Genomic DNA, 14,361 nt, shown 5'->3' on the forward strand with positions numbered 1-14,361 from the left:
AACCATCACAAAGAACACCAGTACCAATGAGATGATTATGCTTAAATAAACAAAAACATCCATTACCAAAATTAAAAGAGTATCCAGTAACATCAAGTTTAGATCATGTAACTAAATTCATAGATAAACTAGGTACATAAAGAGTTTCCAGTAAATCTAAATGATGTCCAATGTCAAGTTTTAACGATAAGTCCCGACTGCTTCCATTGGAGCTTTCACTCTATTTTCCATGAAGACAAACTTCTCATTTGGGCTTATGGTTTGGATTGTAAGGAATCTCTACATAGTATTAGAAACATGAGACGTACATCCAGAATCAATCCACCATGTATTATGAGGAAATTCAATTAAGTTTGATTCAAAACATACATGAGCATTAAGCTCACTTTTCTTTCCGAACCAAGACTTGCACTTTGGGCAATCCTTTTGGAAGTGGCCAGATTTCCCACAGAAATGGCAATTATTGCCCTTGGATACCTTCTTCTGGATTTGCAAAGAGCTGTCATTGATCTTTAATGGATTTTTGCTTTTATCATGTTTCTTCACAAATTTCCTTCCAGCTCCTTGATTCCCTTGGTGACTTACATAATGGACTGAGTGACTTCTTTGATTCTTAAGCCTCGTTTTTTCTTGAACTATCATATTGTGCAATTCATGCACATTCCATTTATCTTTCATGGTATTATAGCTCATTTGGAATGGGTCATACTAAGACGATAATGAGTTCAAAATAAACTAAACAAGGAAGTTCTCATTCACAGCCATTATGAAGGTCTTAAGTCTTGTTATAATGTTTGTCATTTCAATGACATGCTTATACATAGTACGTGAACCATCAAACAAACTTCATGGTGGTCAGTATACTCATTAATGTTCCTGCAAGAGACTTATCAGCTGTTTGAGAGCGCTCTCCCACTAACCCCATAAACTCTTTAGCTCTATCGATCTTAGGGAGAGTTGTCTTAGTACCATCTACAACAATCATTCTCATGAACATTAAGTTGAATCTGTTAGATCTTTCGCGAGCTTTATAATGAGTTTTCTCTTTATTGCTACTAGCATCAGTAATAGTAACAGACTTCTTTTCCAATATAACAAGATCAAGATCCAATACACTGAGGTGAAATTGGACTTGCTAATTCAATCAGAGAAGTTAAGCCCATTAAAAATTGACACAGATTGGGAGAGCTTAATTTTATTATGCAATACATGAGAATTCAGTGAATTGGGAACATGTATTGCATAATAAAATTCACATAAGTGTTTTGAGTCATAAAACACATGTCATACGTATAATTCATTCAAATAACAATCAGTTTATATTGATGTTATCCTTTAGGTGATACACCAACACACAACATACAAACATGATGCTAGTAAAATTCTTAACATTATTTGACAATTAAATATGTACCAATTACCTTTGAGTATATAAATAAAATCAATGATACACACAAATCACCTACAATTACATTCATTAATTATAAGAATAATTAATCATCCTTTGGACGATCCATAAATGTCTTATAATAATAATAAATTGTAATGTACCCATAAAGCAATAATCATATAATTTAGCATCCATTATTTTATGGTAATTGAAATAATTATTAATTTAAAATTAAATAACTTTATATGACTACTTTGATGACTAACAAATTCATCATACACTTAATTCTAACTAGAGTGTGTGTGTGTGTGTGTGCGTGTGTGTGTGTGTGCGTGTGTGTGTGTGTGCGTGTGTGTGTGTGTGTGTGTGTGTGTGTGTGTGTGTGTGTGTGTGTGTGTGTGTGTGTGTGTGTGTGTGTGTGTGTGTGTGTGTGTGTGTGTGAAAAGACACAAATTTGAAACCTATACTTTGATTTCACATGTAAATCTTAAGGGTTTTTGAGATTAACAGGAAATCAATAAGATCTTAAAATATATAATTTTTACAAATAATAGATAAACATTGCATACATTTCTTCAAAGTGAGACTTATCTTCTGTGCACTTTAATTCATTGGAAAAGGAGTGAAATAAAATTTCATTTTCTTGATTTTTTTTTTGTCTCTTTATGTTCGTGATGACTATGACATTAGAGATAACACTTTTTGTCAGGAATGTGAATGTATGTATACATGATTTTGATGATGTCAAAGAAGAATCTAACAAGACTGCTTCAAATGATAAGCATTTGCTTTAAGAATAATTCAAGATTGCTTCAACAAACAAAGCCTTGTTTCAAGATTCACTAAAGACCAAGCCTTGCCTTAAAACAAAGTGCTTTCAAGACATGCAAGGCTCTGGTAATCGATTAGCAGGAAGTGTAATCGATTACCAGAAGACAGGGTTAAGAAATAGCTGTTGAAAAAGGTTTTGAATTTAAATTTTCAACATGTAATCGATTACCATATGTTTGTAATCGATTACCAGCAACGGAACTTTGGAAATTCAAATTCAAAAGTCATAACCCTTCAAATTATAACTGTGTAATCGATTACACAAACATTATAATCGATTACCAGTGGAAAGTTTTTAGAAAATTTGTCAACAGTCACATCTTTTCATTAGATTTGTGAATGGCCATCAAAGGCCTATAAATAGGTGACTTAGGCATGAATTTTATGGAGAGAGTTTTGCTTGGCAAAAATGTCTTATCCTCTCAAAAGACAATGAGAGAGATTCCAAAAGAACTTCATTGTCAAATGCTCTCTCAAAAGAAATCATTGGCCAAACACTTGCAAAATCTATAAGGATTTTTACATGATCTTCATTGTAATATTCTTCTCTTGAAGAGAATTAGGCCTTTTAGATGTTAGTAATTTAGAAAAATAAGGATTGATTGATTAATTTACTTTTATGATTGATTGTTTATAGATTATTTTGATTGATCTTGTTTAAATTCTTGTTATTATGATAGAATTTATAATTTCCTTTGTATTTAATAGTTGAATGATTGAATTAAGTGCATTAGTAGTTAGAACTAATCATATTGGATGTGTTTTAGCATAAACATAGATACTCTCTTAAGAAACTAGCCTAGGATAGGCTTTGGTAATCGATTATCATCCAGTGTAATCGATTACACATGAACAGGCAACCTGTAATCGATTACAACATCCTGTAATCGATTACCAGAAGGCTTATTGCTCCTGTAATCGATTACCAATCCCTGTAATCGATTACAACTCGTTCTCGTCTATAAATACTCACGAAATCAGCATTGTTGCGCAGCCACAGCCTCCCCTCACGTCTCCTCCATACCTAAATCTTCCAAGCTTCGTATTTTACTCAAATCTTCACCAAATCGCGTCCCGTAAAGCCCAATCTTCCTCTTTTTCACTCCTCTTTCACTTCCACCAATTGAAATCCACTCAAACTTCATCAAAATGGCAGAACCATCGAAGAAGAGAAAGGGAACATCCTCCACCACCGTTGCTGCTGCCCATCGCCGCCACGGACCATCCGAAGCACCCACAGCACCTATTCATCCCTCTTTGTCATCTCCAAGATCATCCACACTGTTTTCATCCGATGATCAGTGTCTATGGTACCTTTCTCAGTTTTCTTCTAGAATCATCTTAGACCCTAAGTACCTAGACGTAGAATTCTTTAATGATGAAACATTTGATTGCTATCAAGTGTTTCAAAATTATGGCCTTGTTGATTTCATGTCATTAAAATTGCCATATTATCCTGAACTTGTAAAGGTCTTCTACTGCAATGTAAAAATTCAGGATGACATTATTATTTCTGAGGTGCATGGTATTCCTATGGTCATTGATCAATCACTGTTCTTTTCTTTAACTAATTTACCCAGTCAAGGTGCACCTTTTGAGGGCACCATTGTTGATGACTGGAAATTTGATTATTCGAGTCATGATGCTCGTCGTATGGTCTGCAATGATCAAGCTGAAATGACCGGTAGATTGCTGGCCGGGTCATTAACATTTGATAATCACATCATGCACTATATAATTGTTAGAATTTTGCTTCCTCGGTCTTCAAATTTAGCACAAGCCTCTGAGGAGGATTTGATTCTTATGTGGGCTTTTCTTACCGGTCGTCAGATCGACTGGGCCCATTTGGTTCGGTACCGAATGCATAAGGCATTACGGGCCAATGCACCTCTCCCTTATCCACATTTGATTACTCTGTTTCTGCGTCATTTTCAAATTCCGCTTGATGATGAACCATTTGTTCAAGTCAAGCGTTCCTTTGCAATTGGTGCTGGTGCCGTGACTTCCTTTGGGTATCGTAAAGATCGAAATGGTCAATGGCTGAAGAAGGATGCACTCCCTCCTCAAGATGAGCATACTCCTTCACCTCCTCCTCAGCGCGATGATTCAGCACTCATGAATGAAGTCCTCTCCGAATTACGGGGTCTTCGTTTTTATGTTGGTGACCGTTTCGACTCATTAGATACACGCTTTGCCGGCATGGACATTCGCCTCACACAGCTCGAAGAGGATGTAGGATACATTCGTCAGAGTTTCGATCTTCCACCACCACCTCCACCTTCTTAGAATTTAGTTTCTAATTATATGTCTCTTATAAGCCGTGTATTTTGGCTGTTTAGTTTCTTAGAGTTTAAATTATTATGTTAAGTACTCTATTTATCTTGTAGAATTTGAATTTCCAACTTTTATGCTTTGATACTCTGTGGTTTGGTTTTAAATTATTTGGATTATGGTTTGGTTATTTCTCATTTGTGAGTTTAGTTGCTTATGCCTTACACTTTGATGTTCATCTGTTTCTATTCCATTATTATCTCTGGTTTACTTCTTAAGAACTTTGGCTTTTTGATGTTGCCAAAGGGGGAGAAAAATGGGGTGTAGAAAAGCTTAACAAACTTTGAAATCAAGTGATCTCAAGTGATCATAAATTCCAAAACATAGGGGGAGTAAACGTAAATTTTATATATATACAAATGTTTGTTGCTTGCTCTTGAATCTTGATTTCAGGACTTGTATTGTCATCATCAAAAAGGGGGAGATTGTAGATGCAAATGCCTTTGGTGTTTTGATGATGATCATGATGATATGATGCAATTGATGCAAATGGGCTTTTCAATTTTAAATTCAAGACAATACTTCAAGAATACAAGTCACAACATCAAGAAGATCACTAGTATATTAGGAAGGGAATTCCTAATTGAATTAGCAAAAGGTTTGGCCAAGTAATTTAAATTAAAAAGTGTTTTTCAAAGGATTTACTCTCTGGTAATCGATTACCAGAGGATGTAATCGATTACCAGTGGCCAAATATGCTTTACAACAGCTACTAAAAATTTGAATTCAAATTTTAGACTATGTAATCGATTACACAATTTTGGTAATCGATTACCAGCAGTTAATAAACGTTTTAAATTCAAAATTTTAAAAGCTGTAATCGATTACACAAATCCTGTAATCGATTACCAGACAAGACTTTCAGAAAAATAAGTCTAAGAGTCACAACTTCTCAAAAGGTTTTTTCATGACCACCAATGGTCTATATATATGTGATTTACAACACGAATTTTCGAAGAGTTTTTCAGAACAACAAGTGGAGAATACTTCCTTGGGGAGAGGTTTTGTTAAAATATTAGCGAGTTGATTCTTAGTATCAACAAACTCTATTACACAATCTCCCTATAGGACATGATCTCTAAGAAAATGGTGTCTAATCTCTATATGTTTAGTTCTAGAGTGTTGAACTGGGTTTTTGGATAGATTTATGGCACTAGTATTATCACACCTAATAGGTATGCGATCAAGAAGGATGCCATAGTCAGATAATTGTTGCTTCATCCATAAAATCTGTGCACAACAACTTCCAGCAGAGATATACTCCGCTTCAGCAGTGGATAAAGCAACACTGTTTTGTTTCTTACTATGCCATGAGACAAGAGCCGATCCAATGAATTGACGAGTTCCACTTGTGCTCTTTCTATCAGTTTTAGATCCGGCAAAATCAGAATCAGAATATCCTATTAAGTTACATGTTGAATTCTTAGGATACCATAATCCTAAATTGATTGTACCTAATAGATATCTCATGATTCTCTTTACTGCACTCAAATATGATTGTTTGGGGTTGGATTGAAACCTAGCACACATGCATACACTAAACATAATATTAGGTCTACTAGCAGATAAATAGAGAAGAGATCCGATCATACCTCGATATTGTTTTATGTCTATAGACTGACCAGATTCATCTTTATCTAAGTAACAGCTAATGCTCATTGGTGTAGACATGTGTTTTGCACTTTCCATCCCAAATCTTTTGATCAATTCCCTGCAGTACTTGGATTGATTGATGAATATACCTTCTTGAGTTTGCTTGATTTGTAATCCCAGAAAGTACTTTAGTTCTCCCATCATTGACATTTCAAATTCACTTTGCATATCAAGGGAAAACTCCTTGCACAATGAATCATTAGTGGATCCAAAAATTATATCATCAACATATATTTGAACCAACAAAATATCATTGTGCTTTCTCTTTATGAATAATGTGGTATCCACTTTACCTCTAGAGAATTCTTTTTCTAGAAGAAAATTGCTTAAGCGTTCATACCACGCCCTAGGGGCTTGTTTCAAACCATAAAGAGCCTTTTGTAATTTATAAACATGATTTGGTTTATCCGGAATTTCAAAACCAGGGGGTTGTTCAACATATACCTCTTCTTGAATTAAGCCATTTAGAAAAGCACTCTTAACATCCATTTGATAAAGTTTAAAATCCATTATGGATGCATATGCTAAGAGAGAATTCTTCTTCCATTCTTCTTATTCAATGAGATTGGTTAAGAGACTGTGAGTCTCTTGTTGTAAAGCATATGAACACAAGGGATAGGTTGTCCCTGTGTGGTTCAGACTTTGTAAAGGATTTTACAAAGATAATGGAAATCTCAAGTGGGTTGCTTGAGTACTGGACGTAGGCACGGGTTGTGGTCGAACCAGTATAAAACTGTGTTTGCATTCTCTCTTCCCTTATCTTATTTATTTTGTTGCAATCAATTGTGTCTAGCATGTTTAAAGAACCTTGTTAAATTGATTGTTGTTGCTTCTTCTACATTCTAAGCCTATCCCTCTTAAGATTATTGAGGCCACAAGGTTTAACAAGGAAGAGAATCTTGTTTTACATTAGTGGGTATTCACTCCTCTATCTATTCTAATCAAGTAACAAATAACAATTATCTCTAGATATTTTCATTATTTAATCTAATTATAATTTAATTCTTAATTTTTAATTATTTATTAATTTCTACATAATCTCTCATATGAGACATTAGTTGTAACACTGATTTCTTCCAATTTGTACACTGAATGAGTCCCAAAAAGGGAATAATCCAACATAGGAAAGAAGTGCACTGAAGGAGGATGGAAGGTTTGCGGATCAGAACCAAAACCAAGTTCTACTGAATCCTTATTAGTCAAATTTGCCACTTCTACTGAATCCATAGTAGTTGAATGTCATTTTTTTTAATTAAGAGTGAGTTTGTTTAAATTAAGAAAAAATAAATTTAAAATAAATGTTTTTTATACAAGTATTTTAAAAAAAACAGATTAAATTTGTTTCTTAAAATAAGTAAAAAGTTATTATTTTTTAAACAAAAATAATAGTTTAAACAAATAAAAACATATAAAATTACTTATTTTATTAAAGTAAACAATGCAACAAATAAGTTTAATTCGACCCTCAAATTTGCACAGGCTGAATTGCATATTTGCTTATTTATGCAGAAAACAGCCAAGTTCTGCAACACCACCAACTTCTTTTCAACAGATCTCTGAAATATTCATAGAATTCAATAGCTAAACTAAGTATGGGCGATGAGCATCTTCCACTTAATTTGGCTCCTTAATCAGCAAAAAATTGTTCACCTTCCGTTTACACTAGCTACTAATCTTTACCAAATTTAGCACTAACTCAGGCTATAGAAAATTGCAAAATTCAGTTACTAACACAGTTGTTGGATGACTTTTCTTAAAAAATTATAAAATCGCATGTATGACTTATTAGATTAAGATTGAAATCCATATAACTTTCTAACTTTTAGTGAATTTCAGTTAGTAATAAAAAGTTATTTAAAAAGTATACTACAAGCAATTTTTCCATAATATAAGTTAATCTCCATAATTATAAACTCAACTCAATCTTTCCATTATTCGTTGTTATCATCATGTCCTTAGGAATGCCAAGCATACACACACTACTAAAAATAATGAATTCAAGGACGATTCTAAAGATCTTAAAAAGATAATTTTGAACTATTTTTGAAAACTATGTCGTCCAAAGTCAATACTTTCCGTGACGGTTAATTGATCGTCTTTGTATAGGTACATGTCTATGACGGTTTTTTAAATAAATTGTAGTAGAAAAGGTTTTTTTTTTAAAAAAACATTTGTTTCTAAGATGATTTTCAATTCAAAACCATTTTAGAATGATTGATTTTCTAAGATGATTTTACACTAAAATTGATGTCGTTATTAGAATAGTTTTTCATGCCTATGGCCCATTGCAACCCACCACTTTTTTGTAGGGTTAGAACCAGTGTACATAAGCCTTGAAAGAAAATCATGTCTCACCAAGCATTCAATAAAATAAATAAAAAACAGAAAAAAAATTAAGCACTTATTTAATTTGAAAAGACACGATAGCATCAAAAAAATTCAAAGACTATAGAAGAAACTTTTGATGAGTGGGATGACTGAACCTGATTTTGATATACATTTTGATTAAGAATATCGGAGATGGACTAAGAGAACATCAGGTCTAATAATCCTCTACCAGGAACCTCTTCCTTTTTGTCATTTGTTCTCACCATCTTCCTTGGTTGCGACATTCATGCAAGCCTAGTTATTACGATTCTATTGTAAATATAGCTTTAGGTAGTTATAATTAGTTGTCAAACTGTTATGACATATATGCAACGAAGAACTGCTGAAGGTGTTAGTACAATCTAACTACTGGAAAAAATATGGACCAATAGAAATTTTAGCTGCCTTTACTAAATATGTTGTGAAATTTGAAGACGAGGTGACTGCGACATCGCTAAACAACTGAATGCAATGTTTATTTTTTTGCTTTTTCGTTGATGTAACCTTTATCTGTTTACGGCGTGTTTAAATCCCATAATAGTGCCCCTTTTTGTTGGATTTCCTGCCTCTTTTTTTAGGTGTTATATGATGGAACCAGGGAACAACAATAAATTTTTTGGGTTCCTTGACGTCCAAACATGACAAACAGCGCCCCTCCAATGTCTTACGCCACTCGCACACCCACAAAAAAAACCCCAAATATGGATACTTAAACATAAAAAAGAGTTCGATTCCTATTTTTTTGGATTTTCTGCCTTTTTTTTAGGTGTTATTTGATGGAACCAGGGAACATAAATAATTTTTTTAGGTTCCTTGACGTCCAAACATGACATATAGCACCCCTCCAATGTCTTACACCACTCGCACACCCACGAAAAAAATCCCCAAACATGGGTACTTAAACATAAAAAAGGGTTCGATTCCTATTTTTTTGGATTTTCTGCCTCTTTTTTTAGGTGTTATTTGATGGAACCAGGGAACGAAAATAATTTTTTTGGGTTCTTTGGCATCCAAACATGACAAATAGCATCCCTCCAATGTCTTACGCCACTCGCACACCCACGAGAAAACACCCCAAACATGAGTACTTAAACATAAAAAAAAGGGTCCAATTCCTATTTTTTTATTTTCTGCCTCTTTTTTTAGGTGTTATTTGATGGAACCAGGGAATGGAAATAATTTTTTTGGGTTCTTTGACGTCCAAACATGACAAATAGCGCCCCTCCAATGTCTTACGCCACTCGAACACCCACGAAAAAAAACCCCAAACATGGGTACTTAAACATAAAAAAGGGTCTGATTCCTATTTTTTTTGGATTTTCTGCCTCTTTTTTTAAGTGTTATTTGATGGAACCAGGGAACGGAAATAATTTTTTTGGGTTCTTTGACGTCCAAACATGACAAATAGTGCCCCTCCAATGTCTTACGCCACTCGCACACCCACGAAAAAAAACCCCAAACATGAGTACTTAAACATAAAAAAAGGATCCGATTCCTATTTTTTTTATTTTCTGCCTCTTTTCTAAAAAAATTATTTTTAATGTAATTCTTACGAACGAAACTCATGATTTTAGCTTCACTTTTTTTTAAAAAAAAATTTAAAACAGTCCAAAACTTCGCTTAAGGACCAAGATCGGAATCATGATCGATACGTCAGTTAATATCATAAAATAATAAACTGTGCAAAACAAGTCAACAATATTAAACTAAAAAGTGTAACAAATACAAAAAATCATGTCAACTACAAAAAAAAAATAAATACAATAATCAATGTTCTATGCACCGTCTTTGTCGTGCCCTGACACTTCCATCTGCACTGGCACCCCCTCGGGCGATCGTGAGACAATCCTGCATAATATCATATAACTTTGTGCCTGCAGTGACCATCCTAATCATTAAAAACATTTATTATAAAATTTAAAATAAATAACAACTCATCAAACATTAAACGCGCAAATAATCTTACCACTGCATGTGGAGGGGGGTCAAATGTCACTGGAACCTGGGGGCTGGACGGCTGCATGTACTCCTCAGGGTCTGTGGCAGGTGCATCTCTGGGCTGGTCACCTACCTGGATCAGTATCATGAATGGGTGAGATATCCGAAAAAATCACTTCATGTAATCCGCAAATACCTGCCCAGGCACTAGACAAAGCTCACCCACAGCTAGTATGTGGTCCGCGAAATGCATCCACCTGTCATCTATATCATCATGTGACAATGAAGCACTAACAGGCGGCGGAGGGATGCTCTGAATGTAACCAAACTATCGTAGCACCCTCTCCGGTCGAGCTGTGACCACCATAGGACCCCATCTCAGCTGACCCTGGAATGATGAAATCAGCTCAAAGGCCCTAACCCCCCGATGCTCAGTGTAAGGCAACCAGGACACATCTGTGACGGTCAAAGCATCACAACGTGCCCAGTACGGTGCTCCTGTGATTCCCTTCATATGCGCCTTCAACGTCAGCCACCGGGAAGCACGTGGGGACGTCTCCTGGTATGCATCATCTGTGACGCACTGATGCACACTAGGAAAGTACTCATAAATCCAGCACTACAAAAAAAATGAGGTTAACATAACATAAAAACATGTTTAAATCATAATCGAACATAACATATTTAAAAACACAAAATTTACCTGTAACAGAGTCAGGTACCCCACAATCTGTCGTGTAGTGGTCCTAGAAGCCTCATCTAACTGGTCATACATATGAACCAGCGCGACAACTCCCCAAGCATAACCACCACTCTGACCCAGGTCGCGAAAAGCGTCTAGGTGCACCACATGAACATATGTTGCACTCTTATTAGCAAAAAGATGTAACCGACCAGGTGCAGCAGATAAGCACGAGCTGCTACAATCCACTGCCGGGCCTGACATCTCATCTCATAGATGTCTCGAACCCATCCTAGCCGTACGGATGCCCCACGTGATCGTGTTGTCTCGGCTCTAGCCTCCTCAGCAGACACCTCAAGCAACTCGGTCAACAAAAATATCGTCTCATCCACAGAAAAAGCATAAAAGCTATGTAACGCGCCGGTGATAGGCAAATGGAAGAGTGACGACACATCATTCAATGTGATCGTCAACTCTCCTACCGGAAGGTGGAAGATGCTAGTCTCGCTGTGCCACCTCTCCATAAATGCGGATATAAGTCCAGGATCGCTAGTAACAACTGAACACCCGATCAGTGGACTTAATCCTGTGGCACCAACCAGTCCTTCAATCTCAAGCACTGGCCTCCCAATCAATGTCACCTTCCTCCCATGTGACACCAACTTCAACTCAGGACGTTCCTGATTTGAAGTACAAATTATACAATTATAAAAAAAATTAATGACAAACAAATCAACAATGGCAAATAATTAACAAATTAAAATACTTGTCCACTCCAAACGGCGTGTGCAACATGGTTCGCAAATGATGTCAGCACTGATGGGTCACGTGGCCCACTTGGGAATCCCTTAGCATCATCAGAATGTGACTCCTTAGCACCATCATCACCCTATATGTCCCCAATCATCTCAGGTGCATCCTCAGCCATATCAGGGACATCCTCAGTCATGTCAGGAACATCCTGAGTCATCTGATGAACCCGTTGCCTACGGGCTGATGCAGTAGGCCTACGCCTCTCGGGAACATCAACTGCATCATGGTCATCCTGTCTATCTCTGTCTATAACTCTACCTATAGCATGACCTAAACCTTGTGTTCTAGTCATGATCTACAAATCATGTGGAACACGTATTTTTTTCGGTCAAAACATACACAATTTTCTTTATAAAAATAAAACAAGTTTATTTATAAAAAAAAGAAGACTAATTTAAATAAAATTATTTGAAAACACACACAACATAATTTAAAAAAAACAACTTCATTTATAAAAAAAATACAACTAATGTAAAAATAATTAATTAGTAAACATCCACAACTTAATTTAAAAAAAAATAAACAACTTCATTTATAAAAAAAACACAACTAATGTAAAAATAATTAATTAGTAAACATCCACAACTTAATTTTAAAAAAAATAAACAACTTCATTTATAAAAAAAACACAACTAATGTAAAAATAATTAATTAGTAAACATCCACAACTTAATTTTAAAAAAAATAAACAATTTCATTTATAAAAAAATACACAACTAATGTAAATATAATTAATTAGTAAACATCCACAACTTAATTTTTTTAAAAAATAAATAACTTCATTTATAAAAAAAAACACAGCTAATGTAAAAATAATTAATTAGTAAACATCCACAACTTAATTTAAAAAAAAATAAACAACTTCATTTATAAAAAAAACACAACTAATGTAAAAATAATTAATTAGTAAACATCCACAACTTAATTTAAAAAAAAAAAATAAACAACTTCATTTATAAAAAAAAACACAACTAATGTAAAAATAATTAATTAGTAAACATCCACAACTTAATTTACACAAAAATAAACAACGTCATTTATAAAAAAACACAACTAATGTAAAAATAATTAATTAGTAAACATCCACAACTTAATTTTAAAAAAAAAACAACTTCATTTATAAAAAAAACACAACTAATGTAAAAATAATTAATTAGTAAACATCCACAACTTAATTTAAAAAAAATAAACAACTTCATTTATAAAAAAAAAACACAACTAATGTAAAAATAATTAATTAGTAAACAGCCACAAATTAATTTATAAAAAAAACAACTTCATTTATAATAAAATAAACAACTTTATTTATAAACAAAAAAACATAACTAATTTAAAAATATATAATTAGTAAACATGCACAACTAAAATTATATATAAAAATAAAACAAAAATGGGAAATTTTTTTTTAAAACATACACAACTTAATTTATATTATTTATAAAAAAAATAGTATTTAAAATAAAATTTCCAAAACACACACAACTTTATTTATAAAAATAAACAACTTCATTTATAAACAAAAAACATAACTAATTTAAAATTAAATAATTAGTAAAATACTCAACTAAAATCATATAAAAAATAAACAAAACCAATTAACAAAAATTCATAAAAATAAAATAATCAATCATTTAAAAAAATACAAAACAATATTTAAAAAAAAAACTTCCGGAAGAAGTAGTTCTTTCGGAAACTTTCCAGAAGAAGTCGCTCTTCCGGAAAGTTCTTCCGAAATATTCAAAGGGCATCCGGAAGAACCTTTCTTCCGGAAACTTTCCGGAAGAACTACTTCTTCTGGGAAGTTTCTGGAAGAAGGTGTTTCGGAAGATTTCCGGAAGAAGTGTTCTTCCAGTTGACCTTTGGTTACTTTCGGAAGAACCCTTCTTCCAAAAAATTTCCAGAACACCTTCTTTAGGAAGTTCCGAAAGAAGCCTTCGCGGGTCTTCCGGAAGACGCCACTGTAACCACTCATTTCCCCATTTTTTCGGCATCTTCTACCCTAAGGTAAGGTTCCACTATCCTACCCTAAATGCTACAACTATATTGCATAATAAAAGCAATGTCAAGTTAGGGACACCTACCTCGAAGGATTTGCGTATGATCCAACCACAACAAGCAGTTGGGCTCGCGGAGAAGAAGAGAAGACGCGCTCGCGAAGAAGAAGAAAACAAGTAGCGAAGAAAAGAGAGTGAGAGTGGTTTCGAAAGAGGAGGAAAGCTTTTTTAATTTTTTAAATGAAGGGCAAAATGACCCATTCAATAAATTGCTGGGTGCACCTAGCATGTCCCAACATGCCTGTGTATAAACTGACTGTGTTTCGCCATCCGTAAGCGAAATACAGTGTCTTTTGTCATTT

The 14,361-nt window shown here is 34.2% G+C and overlaps 1 protein-coding gene across 1 annotated transcript; it reads right to left on the reverse strand.

Moving 5' to 3' along the window:
- Positions 1–835: 835 nt before the first annotated feature.
- On the reverse strand, positions 836–11,716 carry LOC102669380 (protein MAIN-LIKE 2-like). The gene is made up of 5 exons (XM_006606597.1): positions 11,425–11,716; positions 11,214–11,347; positions 10,851–11,129; positions 10,575–10,643; positions 836–1,135 (listed from the first exon to the last, which is right to left on the reverse strand). The coding sequence occupies exons 1-5, from the start codon at positions 11,714–11,716 to the stop codon at positions 836–838; spliced, it is 1,074 nt and encodes a 357-aa protein (XP_006606660.1).
- Positions 11,717–14,361: the final 2,645 nt, after the last annotated feature.

The sequence above is a fragment of the Glycine max genome, chromosome 20, assembly GCF_000004515.6.
Source record: "Glycine max cultivar Williams 82 chromosome 20, Glycine_max_v4.0, whole genome shotgun sequence".
NCBI classification, from domain to species: Eukaryota; Viridiplantae; Streptophyta; class Magnoliopsida; order Fabales; family Fabaceae; genus Glycine; species Glycine max.

Bases quoted from the DNA above. Each gene is read 5' to 3' on its own strand.
- LOC102669380 (XM_006606597.1), bottom strand. From the start codon at position 11,716: ATGGAGAGGTGGCACAGCGAGACTAGCATCTTCCACCTTCCGGTAGGA. The intron at 11,130-11,213 runs GTAAATTTTGTG...TTTTTTTTGTAG, and splicing joins GGTACCTGACTCTGTTACAG to TGCTGGATTTATGAGTACTT. The intron at 10,644-10,850 runs GTGCTACGATAG...ATACTGATCCAG, and splicing joins TCACAGCTCGACCGGAGAGG to GTAGGTGACCAGCCCAGAGA.